We start from the raw sequence: 23,873 nt of genomic DNA on the forward strand, positions 1-23,873 counted from the left end.
TTATATGAACAAGATTCACATTTCCACTATGTAAACAAAGTTTCTCAGAATTTATAAATCCATAAAAATATAAACACAGGATCATTCTAGCTTAACAGACAACGGCACTACTGCCTTTCAATCAGTTACCAGATTTACTTTACCAAAACATATTCCTGAGGTTATTTGACTGATCAAAACTTCAAAAGCCCCTTTTAAAGGTTTTTGTTTTATTGTACATATAAAAACAATTTCTTGTGACCACAATAGATGGCCACCTAGCTTCCCAAAGTTACCTCCTATACTTCCTCAAATTCAAACCAAATTGAACCAACCACTCAATTCCCTGTACACACCCAGTTTTCTATGACTTATTTTTTACTCGTGTTCTTTTCTATAATTAAACTAGTAGCCCATTTGCAGGAAGAATCCTGCAAGCGGCCGCTGCCGCCGCGAGCGCTGCTGCCACCGTTGCGGTTGCCACACCTGCACCCACGCGCCACTGAGGCCCGCCCCGCTCCATTCTGCTCCGCTCCGCCCCACCCCGCCTGGGCTTTCCCTCTGGCAGCCACCTTGCTTTCCGTTTTTCCTCCCTCTTCCTTCTAAATTGTCTTCAGTCTTCACTCCTCCCTCCCTCAGCATATGCAAATTAACTGCCATCTTTGTTGGGTAATTTGTATACTCGCCCTGATTGGCTGGTGGGTGTGGCTTGGCGTAGCGAAGGTGGTCAATTTGCATATTACTATTTTATTAGGTAGGATGTTTCCTTTGTCTATTTAAGAAAACTTTATCCTGTATTACAAAAACTATATCTTCTTCAAAGCCTTTCCTAATCTTCTCGCTATCTGATCTTAATTATCCCCAATAACATCCCTTTAGTAGCTTACTTTTTTAACATGTTACAAGTATAATAAGCAGTCATTTTTTGTGAGGATACATACAAATTTTGCATAAGGCAGGCTTCTCCATAATTACCTGCTGAACAAGTGAATCATTAAGTTGTCAGTTTTTAAAAATCAGGACTAAGTCTTAAGCATGCGTTTATTCAACATACTAGGTGTACCAGTTAATAGCGGATTTTTGTAATAAAAAAACACACCACAACACAAACATGTTCATTTCAAGAGAAACATCAAAAGTGCTTTATTCAAAGTAATGTCCATCGCTAGCTACACATTACCCCCATCTTTATACCATCCCAAGAGAACTTTTCTTGTTTTGAGGCAAACCATTCAGAGACCCAATTTTCCACTTCTTCATATGTTTTGAAGTGCTGCTCAGAAAGTGCATGTGCAATCGATCAAAACAAGTGGTAATCTGAAGGAACAAGGTCTGGTGAATACAGCGGGTGGGTTAATACTTCCCAGGCAAGATCTTTTAATGTGTCTTTAACTGGTTTTGAAGTGTGTGATGGTGCAACATCATGCAGCAAAATTACTTTGCCGTGTTTTCTGGCACATTCTGGTCGTTTTCACAATCAAAGTGTGGTTCAAACTGATTATTTATTATTGGTAGTGATCACTATTAATGGTTTCACCTGGATTTAGAAGCTCATTATATACCACACCTTCCTGATCCCACCAAATGCAGATCATTGTCTTCTTTCAGAAGCGATTTGGCCTTTCAGTCTATGTTGATGGTTGACCTAGATCAACCCATGATTTTGAGTTTGGGATTCTCAAAGTAAATCTACTTTTCATCACCAGTCACAATTCAATGCAAAAAAGCCTTTCTTTCATGCCATTGAAGCAACATTTACTGATGACTTTTTGGTTTTCCATTTGTCTTTCGTTCAGTTGATGTGGCACCCATTTTCCTTCCTTTAAAAATCTTTCCCATTGCTTGTAAACCATCGTAAATTGTTTGCTGAGCAACGTTTAATCATTCTGCAAGTTGTTTTTGAGTCTGACATGCATCTTCAATAATGCTTGTAATTGTTGGTCTTTTTCGGTTGACCTGGACATTCTTTGTCTTTCCCATTGAAATCATCACTTTTAAAGCGTTTAAACCAGCGTTCACAAGTATCGTGAGATGGAGCATGTTCACCATAAGCTTCCCAAAGTATTCCACAGCACTTTTCTTCAAAATAAAGTAATGAATTAAAACTTTCCACAAATGCTCTTTTTTTGGCACGAAATTTGACTTTTTTAAGTGTAAAAATATCTATGATGTTAATACCTTCAGCAAATTTGACATATGAAGTTTTGAAGCTTGTTGTCAATACAACAAAATAGCATACATATCAAATCGCATATATATCAACATATGTGTAACTCCATCTATTGAAAAAAATCCACATTAACCGGTACACCTAGTATATGTGTTAGATACTATGCAAGGTAGTAGAGATAAAAATGGAGTTTATATTTTTAAAGGGGAATGAGAATAAGGGAGGAAGAGAGGAGGAAAGGGAAGAGAAGCAGTAACAATAGTGATGATAGTGGTGATGGTGGCAACAGAGACCATACCTGGCCTGCAAAACCTAAAATTATAAGGCTGTTTGCAGAAAACGTTTACTGACTTCTGAACTAAAGTAAAATTCTCAATGAAAATTTTAAAAATTCTTAAATAAAAAAGCAAGACCATTAAAGTAGAAAAGAAACTTTAAATATACTGGAGATAGAGATTATTCTTAAAGTTACACCCAAACCAACTACCTTAAACTGCCACTGGCTATCTAAACTGACATTTCAAATTTAACATGTCCAAAATAGAACTCCTGCTTCTGATACATCCACTCTCCCCCCATCCTGTGGAGTCTGAGTTTTCCTCTTCTTTGTAAATGGCATTATTATTCACTTCATTTCTAAGACTTAAAACTGAGGAGTCTCTTTTGATTAACTTCTCTTCCACCTCACAATCTTATCTAAATTTAAGTTTTGTGAGCGCTACCTTCTAAAATATTCCAAATCCAACCACTTTTCACCAGAACCACTGCAAAACTTTCTAACTGGACCCCTGATCCATACACACTTCCCTTTCCTAGTTTTCCACGTAGATCTCCATACCTAGAGTATGGTGAAGCCTTTAAAATGTCAATGCAGATCACAACTCTCCTGTACATGTTTCTATAGGTTTCCCATTCTCAACAAAAAATGATAAAAAACTATAGTTTTGACTACATAAACTTAAAACTTTCTCAACAACTACTAATAAACAATAAAACAACTATTATTGAACATTGTTCTGGAAGTTCCAGACAAAATTAGACAAATAAAAGAAAGCCACAGACAATAGTGCAGTGAAGACCAGAGGTGGGGCGGGAACCAGATGGAGGGGGGCAAAAGGTATGACAGACATCTGTAATACCCTCAACAATAAAAATAAATTTTAAAAATTGGGAAGAGATAAAACTTCAAAGTAAAAAAGTAAATCAATTACTTGCAGATGATAAATTAAAAACAAAAGGAAACTCAATGACAATACTGAGGATTAAAGTGAAGACAGCTGAAAAAAGTCTAAAAACAAGTGAATTTAAGATGGCCTACAACAAATTCATAAACAAATAAATACTGTACATAAACAACTAGTTAGGAAACATAATTGTAGAAAAGATTCCATTTATGATACCAATTATGAAAATAAAATTCCTAGAAATAATCTTAAGAAATGCTTAAAATTCACAATATTCAAATGAAAACCTCAAAGTGAAAAACACAAAGGTTGGTCTTATATAAATAAGGAGACAGATCCTGTTCTTGTATAGGCAAATTCAATACAATGTCAATTTTTCTATATCAACCTAAATTTAATACAACCCAAATTATAAAGGTAACAATTTAAATTTTTGAAAGAATGAGACAAATTGATTCTAAAGTTTACGTGAAAAATAAATAGCCAGGAAAATTCTGAGTAATAATAAAGATGGGCCATCTCTACAAGATACTAATTATACATCTATGTAATAAGGATATAAGGTTGATGAATGAATGGATGGATAAAGTGAAACAGGAAGTCCAGAAATAAATACAAATAAAAATGCCAGCTTAGAATGATTCTAAAAAGGCATTTCTAATCAGCAATTTAAAAATAAACTAGCCTTGCCCAAGCCGGTTTGGCTGAGTGGAGAGAGTGTCAGCCTGTGAACCAAAGCGTCCCAGGCTTGATTCCGGTCAAGGGCTTGGTTGCAGGGTCCTCCTCGGCCTGGGCCCTGGTCAGAGCTTGTGCAGGAGGCAACCAATCAGTGTTGTTTCTCTCACATTGATGTTTCTCTCTGTCTCTCTCTCTCTTCCACTCTCCATAAAAAATCAATGGAATAATATCCTCGAGTGAGGATTAAGAACAAAAACAAAACAGAACAAACCCTAGCCAGTTATAACAACTGGATAGCTATCTAAAAAAGAAATTAACTCCCCATTTCATTGCTGTCACCTCAATAAATCACTTATAGTACCAAATTAAATGTAAAAACTAAAATAATGAAAGTGTAAGAAAATAGTGTGAATTTTTAAAGTATAACACAAAATCCAAAAGCTATAAAAGATTAGTAAATCTGATTAAATGAAAGTGAACTCTGCTTAGGAAAACAATCAAAACAAAAGCACAATGCATATAAGCCTAACCAATGGACACAGACACCAGGGTGGTGAGGGTATGAGTGGGGAGGTGGGGGGGCAGTGGGGTGATAAGGACACATATGTAATACCTTAATCAATAAAGAAACTAAAAAACAAACAAACAAAAAAGTACTTGCAATTCACATTTCAAAGGAATTTCTTTTATGTAAAAAATTCTACAAATTAGTAAAACAAAAAGAATTATATACATAATAGGAAAATGAGAAAAAGATTTTAACAGATCAGAGAAAAGATAGCACAGATAAATGGCTTTCAAACACATGAAAAGAAGCTCAACCTTACCCAGAATTACAAAAATATAAAACTAAATCTTTTTCTCCTATCACACTGGCATAAGTTAAATATGTGTCAGTAAACTAGCTTGGTAAAAAGTGGGGAAAGAGGCACTTGCTCACATACATTGCAGATGGGACCATAAATTGACCCAGCTTCCATAGATGGCAATATGGTTATATCGACAAAAATCTTAAAGATACATACTCTCTGAACCAGCAATTCTAGAATTTTTTTCTACAGATTTCCTAAATGAGGCCGAAACCGGTTTGGCTCAGTGGATAGAGCGTTGGCCTGCGGACTGAGAGGTCCCAGGTTCGATTCCGGTCAAGGGCATGTACCTTGGTTGCGGGCACATCCCCAGTGGGGAGTGTGCAGGAGGCAGCTCATCGATGTTTCTCTCTCATCGATGTTTCTAGCTCTCTATCTCTCTCCCTTCCTCTCTGTGAAAAATCAATAAAATATATTTTAAAAAAAATAGATTTCCTAAATGATAGATGTATAAACATCACTTGCAATAGTTTAAGACAATGTTCATCATTTGGAAGGGAGTTAGATATATTACATATATCCAGAAAAAAAATATTATGCAATTGTTAAAAAGAATGAATGCAATTAATTGTTAAAAAAGATTCTCCAGCCCTAACTGGTTTGGCTCAGTGGATAGAGCGTCGGCCTGTGGATCGAAAGGTCCCAGGCTCGATTCCAGTCAAAGGCATGTACCTTGGTTGTGGGCACATCCCCAGTAGGAGGTGTGCAGGAGGCAACTAATCGATGTTTCTCTCTCATTGATGTTTCTAACTCTCTAGCCCTCTCCCTTCCTCTCTGTAAAAAATCAATAAAATATATTTTTTAAAAAATAAAGATTCTCCATATCAGTACGCATACTGATACGGAGAATCTCTAAGATAGGTGAAAAAAAGTGAATTATAAAACAGTGTGTTCAAGGTCTTAATATCTGTAGATTTTATTGACTAGTGATTAAAAGCTTGGTCAAGAGTTTGAGTGACCTCATTGAGGCAAGATGCTTAACCTGTCAATGCCTAAGTTTCATCTTCTGTCAAAATGGGGTCTAATAAAAATATCTACCTTTTATAAGGGCTCAAACACTTTGCCTAAGACAACTATTTATATAAATCAATAAACAAAAGAGAGGGGGGAAAAAAACACCTGTTCTTAAAAAAAAATATTGAAGAGTAGTAAGACTTTTAGAAATATTTCCTGCACATAAGACAGAAGAGCTGGTATTCTCAAAAGAACTTTTAGAAATACGAAGGGACAATCCTATATAATAAAAGCCTAGGTAGCGTGATGGCTGTGCGCACAGTGGAGTCGGGGCCCGGAGGCCGCTCCATGCTGTGAGGCCTGGGTGGGGGTCCTGTGGCTCTGTGCTGCACAGAGGCGGCCGGTCCCGGCATATCCACTGCTTCACGCAGAGGAGGTGGGTCACGGCAGGGGAGGGCAGTTGGGAACGATCAGGCCGGCAGGTGAGAGCAGTTGGGGGCAATCAGAGCAGCAGGGGAGGGCAGTTGGGGGCGATCAGGCCAGCAGGCAGAAGTGGTTAGGGGCAATCAGCCAGGCAGGCGAGCGGTTAGGAGCCAGCGGTCCCAGATTGTGAGAGGGATCCCAGATTGGAGAGGGTGCAGGCCAGGTTGAGGGACACTCCCCTCCCTGTGCACGAATTACGTGTACCAGGCCTCTGGTACATAAATAAAAAGACACTTATCTTCAACAATAACCAAAGAAATAAAATAAAAGTAGCCCTAGGCTGTTTGGCTCAATGGATAGAGCATGAGTCTTCGGACTGCAGGATCCTGAGTTTGATTCCAGTCAAGGGAACGTACCTTGGTTATGGGTTCAATCCCAGGCCCTGGTTAGGGTGCATGCAGGAGGCAACTAGTTGATATGTCTCTCTCACATTAATATTTTCTCTCTCTCTCTGCCTCTCCCTCTCCCTTAAACTCTCTCTAAAAATCAAGAAAAAATAGCTTCAGTTGAGGATTAACAAAAATAAATAAATAAATAAATGAATAAACAAATAAATAAATAAATAAAACTAAAGCAATACTGAAACTGGTAAAGATTTAAAAGTCAGGTAACAAATCCTCCTATCTAATAAAAGAGTAATATGCAAATTAACCATCACTCCAACACACAAGATGGCTACCCCCATGTGGACACAAGATGGCCACCACAAGATGGCCAGCAGGGGAGGGCAGTTGTGGGCAATCAGGCCAGCAGGGGAGGGCAGTTACGGGCAATCAGGCTGGCAAGGGAGCAGTTCAGCATCAATCAGGCTGGCAGGAGAGTGGTTAGGGGGTGATAAGGTTGGCAGGCAGAAGCGGTTAGGGGCAATCAGGAAGGCAGGCAAGCGAGCAGTTGGGAGCCAGCAGTCCTGGATTGTGAGAGGGCAGTTGGATAGCCCTTGAGGGGTCCCAGAGGGTGCAGGCTGGGCTGAAGGACATACACCCCGTTCACAAATTTCATGCACTGGGCCTCTAGTATGGAGATGTTTAGAAACTAACATTATCACATAACAGCAATTTTCAATCTTTTTCATCTCATGACACATATTAACTAATTATTAATATTCTGTGGCATGTCCTAGTCAGTTTGGCTTAGTGGATAGAGCATCGGCTTGCAGACTGAAAGGTCCCAGGTTCAATTCCAATTAAGGGCACATGCCTGGGTTGTGGGCTTGATCCCTTGTGGGATGAGCAGAAGGCAGCCAATCAATGATTCTCATCATTGATGTTTCCATCTCTCTCTTCCTCTCCCTTTCTCTCTGAAAGCAATAAAAACATATTTAAAAAAAAAGTCTGTGGCATACCAAATATATATATATTTTTTGCTGATCTGACAAAAAATAATTTTGATTCATTCACACTGTATTACTATTGTTTTGTTGCAAACTGTCATTTTTTATTTGACGGTCTAAGGGAAAAGAGGTAAGTGCCCCTGACTAAATAGTCACGTATTCCATGTTTTAAAAATTATTGTGGCTCACTAGTGTGCTTCTGTGACACACCAGTTGAAAACACCTATCATGTAGTATGGCTGGGGATATAAAAATGATATAGTTTTTTGTAAAGTGATGTATTCTAATTAAAATTAATTAAATTTACTTTAAGAATTTATGTGAGCCCTAACCAGTTTGGCTCAATGGATAGAGCATTGGTCTGCGGACTCAGGGTCCCAGGTTCAATTCTGGTCAAGGGCATGTACGTTGGTTTCGGGCTCATACCCAGTAGGGAGTGTGCAGGAGGCAGCTGATCAATGTTTCTCTCTCATCGATGTTTCTAACTCTCTATCCCTCTCCCTTTCTCTCTGTAAACAATTAATATATTTTTTTTAAAAAAGAAGAATTTATGTGAGCCTGGTTTGGCTCAATGGTTGAGCACATACTCATGTTGTGGGCTTGATTCCCAGAGTGGGGCATGCAGGAGGCGGCTGATCAATGATTCTCTCTCATCACTGACATTTCTCTCTCTCCCCCGCTCCCTTCTTCTCTGAAACCAATAAAATTATATATTTTTTAAAAACATGAAATTATTTCCCTCTTACGTATTTAATTTTTCAAAGGGTATTTTTTTTAATGTATTCATTTTTTAAATGAAGAAAACAGATCACAGAATGTTGTTACATAACATAAATTATATACTTGTGTATTTATTATATACACAGAAAGTGCTGGAAGGCCATCATCAAAGCATCATGGGAAAATGAACTATATAAAGGAATCTTCTCGTTCTACTACCTAAAACTTTTTCCTTTACTTATCATGATGATTTTTGTTTTACAAATTATCAGAAAAATTATTATTTCTATTTAAGAATAATAGTTATATATTGGTTTATATATAAGACTTCAACCAGTAAGGTTATGAATCAATCAAATTATTCCCACTGGGTATAATGGAAAAATAATGGAAAGACCCAGAAGAAACAGCAAAGGAAGGAGCTTTAGGGAATACGGGAAGTAACACAGATTTAACATAGGTAAAAATGTCACTCTAAGCTCATCTCAAGAATTGTTAGTCTATGCTCATGGCAACAATCTTCCAGCCTGTGTTTTCTGACACAATCAATAACCAACTCTTACAGATCATAAGTAACTACTCACTGCAAGAAATGACAGAAGTGCCCATGGAAGAGTGAATAACTCAATCTAAAGAGTAATTAGACATTTGTTAGTTTAGTCATTAAGTGTATCAAATGGATTTTATTTCAAGTGGGCCTTTCAAATATAAAACCAGTAAGACAGGTACTCTATAATGACTAGATGTTAACTCCATTGTGTAAGTTACTAGTCAAAATACTCAATTCCACAAAACTATACCATTAAAGTTTTTCTCTCTATACAGTCATAGAAATTAAAAATTATTTCTGCATTCTAAAAATGAGCCTAAGGTTTATATTTCCAGGGTTCATTTTATTCACAGTTCACTTTTCCTCCCAGCAGTAAAGCTCTAGCAAACTTTACGTTTGCATGTTTAAGGAAATTTTTCATTGCAACAAAAAAAGTTTTAATCATATTTCACACAGATATTTAGATGTCTTAATACCTACCTGTCCTTCCCTTGAAAATTTAAAGGGTGGTTTGTGTTTAATAACACTTGTTGCAAGCCTGAGGAGTCCTGTAAGCCCATCATCTTCTATGTTACCATCTTGATGATCAAGTATCTCCCTGCTACAGAAAACACAAGCAAAACAAGATAGTTCACATAATTATGTCCTTTTGTCTCTCAACAATATAATTGTCAACTTTACAACAAATTTTACCTTCGAATACAGTCAGCCAAATGCCGTGCCAAAGCATCTAAGTCGAGGAGCGTTGTCTTAATACAAAAAGAAAATATAAAATTAAACTATAAATTTTTATAGTTAATAATTCAGATTAAAACAACATAAAAAAATTTTTCCTTTGAAGTAATAAGAATTTGGTTCTCCTAAATTCATTAATATACCTATTAAATAACTCATATGTGATGTCAAATTAATAATAATATAGTTGTAAACACATCATTGACAGTCCTTCAAAAAAGATACAATGGGCCCTGGCCAGTATGGCTGTTGGTTGGAGCATTGTCCCATACACCAAAAGGTAGTGGGTTCAATTCCCGGGCAGGGCAATTTTGTGGGTTCAATCCTCAGGCAAGGTGCATGAGGGAGGCAACATATCAATGTTTCTCCCTCTCTCTCTCTACAAAAAAATATATACACTGAGTGGTCAGAGTATTATGATCTCTGAACACAAAATAATCTGGCCACTCAGTGTATATCCTATATAATAAAAGGCTAATATGCAAATTGTCCCCTCGACCAGCCGACCAACCGCCTATGTCCCCTCCCCCTGGCCAGACCCCACTCATGCACGAATTCATGCACCAGGCCTCTAATATATATATGTATGTGTGTGTGTGTGTGTGTGTGTGTGTGTGTGTGTGTGTATACACAGATACACACACACACACTGAGTGGCCAGATTATTACGCATTCAGAGATCATAATAATTTGGCCACTCATTGTATATGTTTATGTATATATACATATATATCAATAAAAATTAAAAAAGAAAAGATACAATGGAATGTCGGTAACAAATTATGATTGTCACATTTATTGAGAAGATACTAAGGTTTGATGTTGTTTTATACTTTTTCTTTAACCATTTTATTAAAATATAATTCACATACTGGACAATTCAGGGTGTTTTTTTTAAATATATTTTATTGATTTTTTTACAGAGAGGAAGAGAGAGGGACAGAGAGTCAGAAACATCGATGATAGAGAGACATCGATCAGCTTGCCTCTTGCACAACCTCTACTGGGGATGTGCCCGCAACCAAGGTACATGCCCTTGACCGGAATCGAACCTGGGACCCTTGAGTCCGAAGGCCGACGCTCTATCCACGGAGCCAAACCGGTTTCGGCCAATTCAGGTTTTTTAACACCACCTTTAAACTAGGCTTTAAAAATAAACTTACATACAGTTAAATAATTTTAAAAAGCTTTAATTATCAATATAACTGAGCAAAACATTTTAACAGATTATATAAAATAGAAATAAAAAATAGAATTTAATTTTTTAAAAATATGTTATGATTTTAGAAAAAGAGACAGAAACATAAAAATATTGATGCTGATCAATGGGCTGCCTCCTGCACCCTCCTCTGCTGGGGATAGAGCCCACAACCCAGGCATACCATGTCCTAGAATTGAACCAGGGACCTCTAGGTACACTGGTGATGCTCAACCACTAAGCCACACAGGCTGGGCTAGAACTTGGTTTGGCGCAGTGGATAAGAGTGTCGGCCTGTGGACTAAACAGTCCCGGGTTAGATTCCGGACAAGGGCATGTACCTTCGCTGCAGGCTCCCAGCCTTGGTCAGGGGCATGTGGAAGGCAACCAATCGATGTGTCTCTCACACACTGGTATTTCTCTGTCTCTCCCTCTCCCTTCCACTCTCTCTAAAAATCAATGGGGAAAAAAATCCTCAAGTGAGGATTAACCAAAAAAAAAAAAAAAAAAAGGAATTCAGATGTAACTGTTTCTTAAAAAGAAGATCAAACACTACAGGGTATTTTAAATGTAAAGTGCATATATTGCACTTTGATCAAAATACATTAAAAAATCAGAGAAAATGTTTCCTAAATATTTAAATGCATTTTGTTTAAGTTGTTTCTCTTTTTTTTTTCTGAGATCATTTAGATGCATTTTAGTTTACTAAATTTATAAGAGAAAAAAAAAATCAAAAAACTTTATGTGGCAAATTTGTTTTTAAAATTCTTTTGTTTTAAACATTTGTTTAGATGGAAATATTGTAGTCTACTAATCAGCAAACTCAGAGTGTTTCTTTACCTTAAAACAACTTATATTTGAATTGCAATTTTATTTTATATTCAGAACTCCAAATCTACATGCTATTATAGAAAGCTGTATTTAAATTTAAAGTCTAAATTTCACATTCTAAGTAAGATTTTGCATCCAGAAATCTTACTCAAAAGAGACAGGAAACTACTTATATGTAGATACTAGATAAAGCCATTTCAACAAAGATAAAAGTAAAAAGAAGAAAGGAATAGAGTAGAACAGAAAGGTGCAAAGCGAGAAAAATTATAACATTTTCAACTTATTATTGATTAAAATGCTTTAATAAGGACCTATAAAGTTACGAACACATATGTACATAATTCATCTCTATTAACATGATAATGTAGTTTCCTGAACATACCTGACTAGCGTCCTTTATATGTATGTTGTCAACTAATTTGCACAACAACCAAAAATACTCTTTGCATCCAGGTTTTAACATTGGCTCTTCTTCATAATCATCTATCTATTAAAAAAATTTTAACTTCGTGAAATCATTTTTCAAAGGAAAGCAACTTAAAATTACAATATATTTAAGAAACTAGACTATGAAAAGAATTAAATCCTAATACAAACTAAACAGTAATAAGAACTTAACAAAAAAATGAAGACAACACTCCTATTTTCTATAAAATTAGAATAACTAAGAACATAGTGAATGAGAAAACTCAGAATAACATTACTCTCAAATTACTTAACAGTACAACCTACTTGAAAAAGATATGAATGTATAATGCTAAATAATGTGATATAAATTAAGAATTCAATGAAAATGTGGGAATACAAGAAACCTACAGAACATGAGTATATATAAAGCTACCCACATGCAATGGTCTATTATAACTTTGAAATCTGAAAAATAAAGAACACATCATATTTCTTACATAGTCGATGATAGGTTAATATGGTGGTGGAAAAGTAAATCCTACAATACAACATATTTCTGGGATTAGTAAAATTTACTTACTAATGGGCTCAGGATTTATTATGTGGTAGAGGTTTTTACAAGGCTAATATATACATTGGAAAGGGAAAGAAATAGCAAATTCAGAATATCCTTAATAATAAAACCCTATGTGACTAAATGAGATGATAGCTACATTTATGATGTTTCTGTTATTCAACTTACTAACACAGGCCCCAAAATATAGTAAGAACAAATGTTATTTCCGAAACAGAATATCTATGAGAGATCCCCTAGAGCTGAAATCAAAACAAACAGATTCTACTCCTAGGTGTAACATGGTCACAATGCTGTCACTTTAAGAACTTGTAACTATTATTACCTAGGTAATAAACTATATATAGTAAACAAGGACTCAAAATTACTGCAACAATATAATAAAATTGGGCAAAAGAAACTGCAAAAATAGAAACCGCTCCTGAACACAGTAAAATCTTACCCTGATAGGTTTGAGCGCTTGAGCATCAGGAAGAAATTTCAACAATGTTGAGGCAGCCAATAGCAGAAAAGAGCGATTGATTGAGTCACCTCCATCCAGCCCTGATAGGGATAACTTATAAAGACCATTGCAAGACTCATGACGGACTGCAGTCTAAATGAAAATACAAGTTCCAAAAACAATCTGAATTAGTATTAAACAGTTAATATTAGGGTTAATATGTTGGCAGAAATAACGTTAGGTGACTTCTTTAGTAACATTTTAAAATGCAATGTTCTGATCAAATATTCATGCATATAAATAATATCTGATCAAATAAAGTATCCCAACATACATAGTAATATGTAAAAACATATCTGAGAAATCCTAAATATATCCATGAAGTAAAACCAAATAAACACAATAATAGACAAATACAAAGGGGATTGAGGAGAAAATATACATATTAATTTACGTACAAGGTTAAGTAACAGGATAAAATATTTTCATAACAGGTAGCAATTTAGAAAACACTTAAACTAGAATATTTTTTTTTAAATATATTTTATTGATTTTTTACAGAGAGGAAGAGAGAGGGATAGAGAGTTAGAAACATCGATGAGAGAGAAACATTGATCAGCTGCCTCTTGCACACCCCCTACTGGGGATGTGCCCGCAACCAAGGTACATGCCCTTGACCGGAATCGAACCTGGGACCTTTCAGTCCGCAGGCCGACGCTCTATCCACTGAGCCAAACCGGTTTCGGCTAAACTAGAATATTTTACATATTCTAAGGGACTTGCCCAAACATCACAATGGTTCTTTGGGACAGAACCAGAACAAAAACACATATTCATCAATTCAGAGTACAGTTTTATACAGTACTGTCTAAAAAAGATGTGATTGTGGTGGCTAAGTGATAGTCACAGTGTGTTTCTACTATTTCATTTAGGAATATGGTGTGAGTAATATCAAAGATATTGTTAGTGAAAATTATATTGTCCTCCTCAGTGTCAATAATGGAATCAAAAGAAAATATATTTAACTTATTTTTAGTCTCTGTTGCGTCTAAGATACACTCTAATTAAATAGAAAAAAAACAAGTAAAAACTTCTCTAAAACATAAATGACCACAATAAATGCTAAATGACCACAATAAACGCTCACCTCCCCCTGCCCCAGAAAAGAGCAATTTTTTACAAAAGCAAAATAACCTGTAAATAAGTATTTCAGAAAAAGACAAATATGAGTGCTATTGAATATGTAACATTCACACTTAAGTATACATAGTTCAAAACATTCTAGATCTTTCAGATAATGTGATATATTTGTGGGATCATGTCCATTTGTTTCCATTAGTTTTTTTTAATTATCGACTAGAGGCCCAGTGCATGAATTCGTGCATGGGTGGGGTTCCTCAGCCTGGCCAGCGAACAGGGCTGATCAGGGCCATGTCACCCAGTCCCGATCGGGGCTGATGGCTGCTGGCCAGCTGGGGAGGGACAGAAGGAGATTGGCCAGCCGGGGAGGAACCATGGGAGGGCTCTAGGGCATGTCCAGCCCTCTTGCCCAGTCCCGATCGGCCACACCCCAGCAGCAAGCTAACCTACCTGTCGTAGCATCTGGCCCCTTGGTGGACAATGCACGTCATAGCAACTGGTTGAGTGGTCAACCGAATGGTCGACTGATCGGTCGGACACTTAGCACATTACGCTTTTATTATATAGGATGTTAACAATATGAAAAAGTAAAGAGTAACTACTAATCTTCATTTTTATCTTACCTCAGGAATAAGGAGGGTCAATTTCTTTAGCCAATCTTGTAAATGATCACTATCAGCAAGGCTAGATTTCACTAAAGAACAGCAATGAGCCCAACTCACCAAGAGCCACATTGAATAATGTGAAACTAAAGAAAAAGTAGGAAAAAAATACAATTATAAGGGCTTGGTACTGTAAAGAAAACAATGTTCATAAAAGATATATATAAATTTATCTAGTTATCTAAATTTTTACTTCTTAAAAATTAACTTTCTTGAATCCTTACCTTCATGTCTAGACCTGTGATCAGACTGAGCTTTCAAAACTCTGCAAGTAAAAACACACCACCACCAATTAAATTCCGTAATGAATTAAAAATAACTTAGTTAAAAGTATATACAACTTTTCCCCTAAAAAACATTAGATTTTAGAAAGCTACTTTTGTTTTTTTCTATGACTCTTCTCTTTTATTTTAAAATTCACTGGTAAAATCTTATACCAAACAAATGGATGTTCAGACAATAAAATTTGAGTGAAACCAATATTGATTGAAATAAGTAAACCCTCAACCAAATGCTCATGGTTGAGTTACTAAAGAGAAAGGTCACAAGGGTTTAGTCTAAACTTCAGAATCCTTAAAAGAAAAATCATACATTGACATAAAATGACCTTCCTTTGACAAGAAAAAAAAAATTCTGAGAAGTACTAAATTAAATTATAGCAGGCCAGAGAGTGAGACAGAGAGACAAGAGTATTCAACCAGTTAATTAAAGTCTGTGAGCCAACTAACAATAGACTGCTCACATTCCTGAATGCATGAAGGAGCTTTGAAGCAACTCCTAGAGCAATCACCAGAAGCCATCACAATCTGCTTACGCATGAACTTTCAAGACCTTGCCTGCAACCAATCAAAAGTAGTCAACATTTCTTCCTCAGGGACTATGCACCTATCCTAGAACTGCCCCTGCTTTACCTTCCCCCTTAACTTAGCCAATGTAATTTCTTTCAAAACAACTTACATCTTTCTCCATAATATACAAAGAGCCCATCAACTCCAGAATGGGGGATATGTAGTCTACTCCATCTAGCCACCATCTGCTGCTGGTGGTTTAGACTTCATGCCCCAGGACTTAGTCCTTTTCTGGCTAGCATTTAGCTCAACAAACCCTTTCAGAAAAGCTTTCAGCCATGAAAGGTTCTGTTTGTTAATGCCAGTTTCTAGCATGAATAGTTAAAAGCAAATTACTAAAAAGTAGAGAAAGCTAATTTAATTTAATTTCATCTTTATTTTCCCTAATACTTTTAGGTAACTTCAATGGAAAATGTATTACTTCGCCCGGCTGGTATAGCTCAGTGGTTTAGCGTCGACCTATGGGACCTATGAACCAGGAGGTGATCACGGTTCAATTCCCAGTCAGAGCACATGCCCCGGTTGTGGGCTGGATTCCCAGTAGGGGGCATGCAGGAGGCAACCGATCAATGATTCTCTCTCATAATTGATGTTTCAATCTCTCTCTCCCTCTCCTTTCTCTAAAATCAATAAAAATATTTAAAAAGAAAATGTATTACTTCAGTTTCAAGAAAACTAATTAAAATTTTTATTTTAACAAGATTAAATATAGATTGCCTTATAAACTTTTAAAAAGTCACGAATCTTGAGCATTCCCACTTTGTTATAAATTCACAGAATACCTTTCAAAATCCCCAAAAGCAAGGCTCACCCATATTACTGATTTAAAGGAAAAGGTACTAAGAAGTAAAAACTTTATAAATCAAGTATTAATATTAAACATACTATAAACATATTGTTAACTTTACCAGAGCAGCTTACCCACCTATCTTTTAAATTTTTAGCATTAAATGATTTTTTATAATACAAGCGAAAAGTGTTCTAACTGCTTTAATTGATGTAAACCTCCTAGCACCTTATGAATGGAGGGTTAGAGCCTATGAAAAGATAATGGTGCAGAAATAGGAGCTGAGAAATCACAGGGATGAAGTGTGGGAGTGGGTAGTGGGCAAGAGCTCAATTGCAAAGATTTTTTTAAGATGGAACTACTGGTCCTGGCTGGGTAGCTCAGTTGGTTAGAGCATCATCCAAATTCACCAAGGTTGTGGGTTTGGTCCCTAGCTAGACAAGGCACATACTAGCAACCAATGAATGCATAAATAAATAGAACAACAAATTGATGTCTCTCTCTAAAATAAAATAAAAAATAAAATAAAAATGGAACTCCTAGAATGAAAACAAGAATTGCCACAGAACCAGCAGCAACACCTGGTATCAAATCTGCATATTTATTTTTCATTGCATGAGGTTAACAGAGTCAAGTGAACAAAAAGTAGACTAAAGCAGTCATTGAATTGCCTTAACTCAATGTATTGTAGTGTGTAAATACTGAGGTACAGTGTGTATTAGAGGACAAGGAGGAAGAGTTAAAATTTAGCTGAGAGTAATTGGTGGTTGGGGTATAAAATGTATCCTACTTAATAAAAGGGAAGTATGCAAATAACCATCACTCTGCTACGCCCACGGTTGGGCCGGTGGGAGGCTGGGGACGGGACTCGGGGTGGCTGATTGGGCTGGCAGGAGGAGCGGGGGGGGGGGGGACGACTCACGAGTCCCCGCCCCGCTCCCGTTCCTCTCACTGGCCCCAACGGCCCGGCGCTGCGGGAGGACCCATGGGGCCAGCAGAAGGCACTGATGGCAGAACTCGGGGTGGCCGATTGCGTGGCTGCCGGCACCAGTTTTCTGCCAGCACCAGTTTTCCTCTGGCCACCCACCCATCGGAGCGCTGGCGGGAGGCGCTCTGATCGGCGGGTGGCCAGAGGAAAACTGGTGCCGGCAGCCAGGTGAAGGAAGGTCCATGTTACAGCATTTTCTTCATTTCCCCATGTTACCCATTCATAAGTTTTATAAACTATGAGGTAAGGTACCTGCCACTGAAAATATAATGGTGAGCAAAATCAGATTTAGTTTATATAGTACTTACCCCCAGTCTAATGTGGTATAGCAGATATTGATCAAGGAATGAATGTGAATTAAATTGGGACAGACACTAAAGCAAAGTACATTAAGAAAGAAAGAATCTTAGGTCCTGGCCAATGTGGCTCAGTTGGTTGGAGCATCGTCCCGTATACCAAAGGCTGCAGGTTTGATTCTTGATCAGGGCACATACCTAGGTTGTGGGTTCAATCCCCTGTCGGGGTGTGCACAGGAGTCATAACCAATCAGTCTCTCTCTCTCCCTTCCTCTCCACTCCCCATGTATTTAGTCAGCAAATACAATATCTTAATTGGGGGGGGGGGGGAGAGGAGAGAATTTGTACATTTAAAAAAAATTTTCCAACGTAGCTCCAATACATGGGATCATATTACATGTCTAAACTATATTCTTATAAACACATTTCCAGCTCTAGCCAGAGGGCAGAGAAACAAGGAAACACTGGTAGTAATGAGTAGACCAAGCACCCATACTTTTGAGGTTCCCTACCAACTTTAAGGCTTCTTAAAGAAAATGGCTGATTCTAGAGCTGAGGCAAGGAAACTACAAGCCTGGAAGATCTTATAGTAACAGGGAAGAAAAAGGATTCCTCCCTTCCACACAAAATAATGTGATATGTCAAGACACATCAACAAGCCTGATGAGGCTAACTCAGGTATAATTTTAGTAAAGAGAGTAGTAATAGTAATGAATTACAACATGTTGAATGAAAATGATCCAAACTGGTAATAAATAAAAGGAAAGAAATAAAAAAATAAATAAATAAATAAATAAAAAAAGGAAAGAAGAGAAAGCACTTCCTCACAATAAAATGTCAATTAGTATACATAAAAGGAATGTTAAGAGAGAGAGAGAGAGAGAGAGAGAGAGAGAGAGAGAGAGAGAGAACGCGCGCGCACGCACGCTCGGTCTCCTCTCAAATGTACCCCAACTGGGAATTGAACCCACAATCTAGGTATGTACCCTGACCACAAATCAAACCCACAACCTTTTGGTGTATGGGAAAATGCTTCAACCAACTGAACCACCTGGCAAGGGCTATATTAATATTTTTAATTCAGGCAAGAATCATCACTGAATGCTAAAAAACAAAAAAACAAAAAAAAAATCAATGAATGAAAATTTTATTAGGAGCTGGAAATTTAAGCAATTGCAAAATATCTTCCAACAGTATACTTTTAACTACAAAGAAAAAAATCAGAAACATTGTAGAAAAACCTAAAGGAAACTAGATTAATCTATCAAAATTAATACCACTAACAATGGACAAACTGACATCACCAGGATGTACTGGGAAGATTATTATTTATGGAGTATTCCTGCTAAAACATATAATCTGAATCTAATCATGAGGAACAACCAGGAAAACCTAGATCGAAAGGTGCATTATAAAAGAATTGGCCTGTACTATTCAGACATGTCAATATCATCAAAGAAAGGCTAAGAAAGTATCAGTGATTAAAGGAAATGAAATAAATATGACAACTAAATGCAACAGTAGTACGGTGGTTCTAATGAGACAATTTGAGTACCAACTGTGTATTAGATAATATTTTCTAAATTTATTTTACACTAGTAGTTAAGAAAATGTCCTTGGTCTTAGGAGATAAAAATGAAAGTATTTATGAGTAAACTAGAAGCCCAGCGTGCAAAATTGTGTGGCCCCGCCCACCCGCCCGCCAGCCTTGCTGTGATCCCAGTCTGTGGGCCACGCCGCATGAGTGGCTCACGGGTCAGGGGGAGGGACCGAGAGGTGCTCCATGCACCTCCTGGTGACCAGTCTTTGGTTGTTACTGTGTTACGGCCGCTTGCTTTTTATAATATAGACTAGAGGCCTGGTGCACAAAATTTGTGCGGGGGGGGGGACGGGGGGGGGTTTCCCTCAACCCAGCCTGCACCCTCTCAAATCCGGGACCCCTCGGGGGATGCCCAACTACCTCTCGCAATCTGGGACCACTGGCTCCTAACCACTCGCCTGCTTGCCTGCCTGATCACCCCTAACCACCTCTGCCTGGCCTGCCTGATCACCTCTAACTGCTCCCCTGCTGGTCTGATCACCCCTAACCGCCTCTGCCTTGCCCCACACCAGGGACCCAGGATTCCCTTCTCCAGCCAGTTGCAGGCACCCAGGACCTGGGCTTCCCTCCCTCTGGCTGGCCGCAGCCGCAGGGGACTGTAGGTGGAAGACTTTGCCCAGGCCGCAACCGCAGGCGCCTGGGATTGTGGGGCAGGCGGCTTGTCCCTCTCCCAGGCCGGGCCGCAGGCACAGCCACTGGCGCCCGGGACCGCGGGGCGGGCGGCTTGTCTCTCTCCCGGGCCGCAGCCTGGCTGGTCCCCATTCCTCTCGTGAGCTACTCTCAAAGATTCAGAACAATATGTAAATGAATGTGTTCACACAGACACACACTGATATACACACTCATGATTATGTGATAAAATTGGCAAAATGTTAATAATATACAAATCTAAATAAGCAGTATGGGAGTTCATAAAAACACCCTAAAATTTTTCTAAGTATTAAATGTTTTCAAAATAAAGCTTTAAAACATTATATTCTTATCACAAATGCATACATAAATTATGTTAAAAAAATCATACCTAGGAGCCAGATTATCATAGGTATAAGCAACAGACATAAGTCGCTGAATCAAGCTGGTTCCTTGCACAAGAACAAGAAATACCTTTAAAACAAAACAAAAAATTTAAAAAACATCTTTAAATACACTGAAAAAAACAACAAAAAACCCACGCAACTGCATTTTTAACCTAAGACTCCAAATTATGTTAAACTTTTTTATGACAAGGATGATCTTAGAATGGCCATTTGAAAATACTGTAAAGATATCAAATATTAGAAAACCAGCAACTTTAACAAGAATTATTCAAAATTTAGAAATACACAAGTAAAACTATTTTTTATATTTGCTCCACAGATTATCTGCATGTCAGAGAAAAATACTATATATCACACACTGGTGGATTTTTGTGGCATAGGTAAAGAATTAAACATTTTCTACTCTTGAAACAAGGAAAAAGAAGTTAAGCAACAGCAGATTCCTCAACAATCCTGAAATGAATATAGCAAGGCAATATAATACACCAGGGATATACAGCATGGATTTTCGATGAAAAATTCTTAGGTTCAATGTTGAGTTTGCTGACTTTCAAGCTGCCTTGACTCTAACAAATACTTAATTTCTAAATTCTAGCTCTTCATCCAAATAATAAGAAAAAATAATAATTTGCTAACTTAATTAAAAAATTATTTAATCTCTTCTGTAGGTCAGAGCTCATTCTGGGCACTTATTTTATTTTATAAGATACTGTTCCCATCCTGGAGATGTTAGACAAGTACAGCAGATAACATAGAGAGCACTGTAACACAAGTATATATATATCAAATGTGCAAAACCTGTCCCTGGCAAAATCAGGAAAGCTTCAAGAAAAACTACGTTTAGGTAGGAATATAAAAGTTCAATCTGAAATTTCAATCTTCATAAAGGCTATTAAAGAGAACAAATACAAAGAATTTCTTACTATCTACAGTGTATCAAAATTGGATGGCTTTGTCTCCAGAATGAGTGTTAACAAGAATTTTTGTTCCCAAACAGCTTAGATTTACATACTAAGTTATAATTATTATGATGAATAAACAGTAAATTATATATGGTATGTACCTTTTGTAAGCTACGGAAACCTAACCCTGGCATGTGCATAGAAAAAAAAAAAACACGCTAAAAAATAATGCTATTAATGGCTGTCACCTATGACTGAGTTCACTTGTATATTCAGAACTATTTTCACTAAGAATGTACTTTCATATATTTTTTAAAAAACAAGCCAATTCTTACAGGCTGGGTGGAAGTGGCCAAAGTAGGATAAAGGGAAACATCTATAATAATGTCAATAAAAGGTAAAAAAAATAAAAAACAAGCCAATTCTTTTTAAAATTCTATATGTGTACCTATATTTATATATTATTAATATCTCAAGAGGAAATCACTACTAAGTGTCAAAAGCATTTAAATTATTTAGTGAGTTGATGGGAAAAAGCACATTCAATCTGAGATTTTTATATTATAACCTGGAAATATTAGCATAGACCATTTTTCCCATTTAAACCTGGAATACTAACTTTGCTCATTTTCCCCTTTTAATCTCTCCAAATTCCAGGGAAATATGCTTTATGTTTCCATTTATACCAGCAGTTTCCAACCTATAACCACCACCATATTTTTCTATCAGTAACAACTCATTACTCTGTTTTTTCTTGGGCAGGTACAAAATGAAGCACCGGTCACAAAAGATTACAAAATGAGAAAGAGATTTCACTAAAAATTCATCTTCATCTCTTCCCCACTTCCCAGACCACTGGTGAAGACACTGGAAAGGCAAATATATGATAACGTGAACAAAAATAATTCTACTTTTACTGCTGGTTATTGTGCCATTTTCTTCAGCTCTATGCATTTTATGTACATGCTCTGCAATCCTAGGGTTGGTACAAGAAATTCTTTCTTGCCAGCCGACTTCCAATTAGCTTCTGTAAATCTGAGACACTATAAATTATTTCCTTGTGGGATTTTTATTTTTATTGTTAGCAATGCTCCAAAGTATTTCACCCAGAAAAGACAGTTGGTTTTAGCAGCAGTAGCATAACCCCTATCTTGAGAGGCTTAACCCCAGTTCAACAGTATTTTTATTCTATAAGCTTATTTCTGAAAACCCCAACCTATTCCTCCCATATGTTCTGAAAACCCTATGAGCAGCAAATGGTTACTTGCCTAGATTACCTCAACATTTCTCTTTTGTATGTTCAGTCCTCGAACACATACAAATAAAACAAATTCTCTATTTTAAATTTCCTCTGTTGAAAAATCTAATGTGGTTTGCTTTCCTGAATGGACCCTAATACACTCAGTATATATATTACTGAATACAAATAATAAACTCAATCATACAGTAACATTAAAATGCCATATAACTCATTCCTGCATTTTGGATGAGGAACTAAGCATCATAATTACTTCTGCATTAAAATAAAGGCATCACTTCAAATGATAAGTCATACTGTGGTATTGTAGAATAGCATTTCTTATGCATTAGTGTTTTACACCATTTTGTTAAAACAAAAATACATAAGCTCTCTTAAAACATAAATAGAACTCATTACTACAATTTAATGATAACTTCTGAACTTTACCTCTGTTAATCTTGGTATATGAAGACCTTTGGCATGATCACCAGCAGCCTTTCTTGATTTGCCAGGCCAAGTTCTTTTCCTATGGCTTTCTGCTATACCAGACCAGGCAAAGACATCATGATAAGCTAAATCCAAATCAGATGGATCTACTGCAAACTGGCATATTAACTTCAGCAAGCAAGCAAGACAGTCAAGCTGCCACTGTGGGTAAGAAAAAAATGTCATTTCCCTATTTTAATTAACTTCATATGGCTACTATAAAACTTAAAATGAAAGGCTAGACAATAAAAATAATTATACCTAGTAGTTAATCCACGTGCTATAGAATTTTGCTAAGCATTTATTATGGTTAGTAACAATCCAATCTTATAAAATTGAAGAAAAATTATCAAAACACTAAGAGGGTACATGTAATGAAATGGAAATGACACACATTTCTATCATGAAAACATCATATAAATGTATGTAATAGAGAGATACAGGGTTTTTTAAAAAAAATACAGTGACAGCATTTCGGAGGCAGTGATATTTGAACAAACAAAGATGCTGATGCTGACGTGAAAGACACCCCTGGAAGGAGTGCTGAAAGTGATTCCTTTAAGGCTAGTAGGGGATAGCTCCATAAATTTAGGAAAATAAGTGTTTATTTATAGATTAAACAGTACATTATACATGTACTGTATATAAGAAAGGTTAAAACAGGGAATTATTTGGGGGTCTGGAATGGATTAATTCAATTTACAATCTTTATAATGGGAAAATGTGATTCAGATTTTTAACATATCGCTTCTTGAAAAGCCTTCCGGCATGAATTAAGTTCG

At 36.8% G+C, this 23,873-nt stretch overlaps 1 protein-coding gene across 2 annotated transcripts in view; it reads right to left on the bottom strand.

The window, feature by feature from the left end:
• Positions 1–23,873, bottom strand: part of USP34 (ubiquitin specific peptidase 34) — a 243,367-nt gene that overhangs the window by 71,248 nt on the left and 148,246 nt on the right. For both annotated transcript variants that reach the window (XM_054728434.1, XM_054728433.1), the window contains 8 exons: positions 23,053–23,253; positions 20,448–20,530; positions 15,132–15,172; positions 14,869–14,993; positions 13,106–13,258; positions 12,064–12,168; positions 9,611–9,666; positions 9,398–9,518 (listed from right to left, as the gene is read on the bottom strand). In XM_054728434.1, coding sequence (XP_054584409.1) covers positions 9,398–9,518; positions 9,611–9,666; positions 12,064–12,168; positions 13,106–13,258; positions 14,869–14,993; positions 15,132–15,172; positions 20,448–20,530; positions 23,053–23,253 — 885 coding nt within the window. The remainder of the gene's footprint in view (positions 1–9,397; positions 9,519–9,610; positions 9,667–12,063; positions 12,169–13,105; positions 13,259–14,868; positions 14,994–15,131; positions 15,173–20,447; positions 20,531–23,052; positions 23,254–23,873) is intronic.

Source organism: Eptesicus fuscus, chromosome 16 (genome assembly GCF_027574615.1).
Source record: "Eptesicus fuscus isolate TK198812 chromosome 16, DD_ASM_mEF_20220401, whole genome shotgun sequence".
In the NCBI taxonomy this organism is placed as follows: Eukaryota; Metazoa; Chordata; class Mammalia; order Chiroptera; family Vespertilionidae; genus Eptesicus; species Eptesicus fuscus.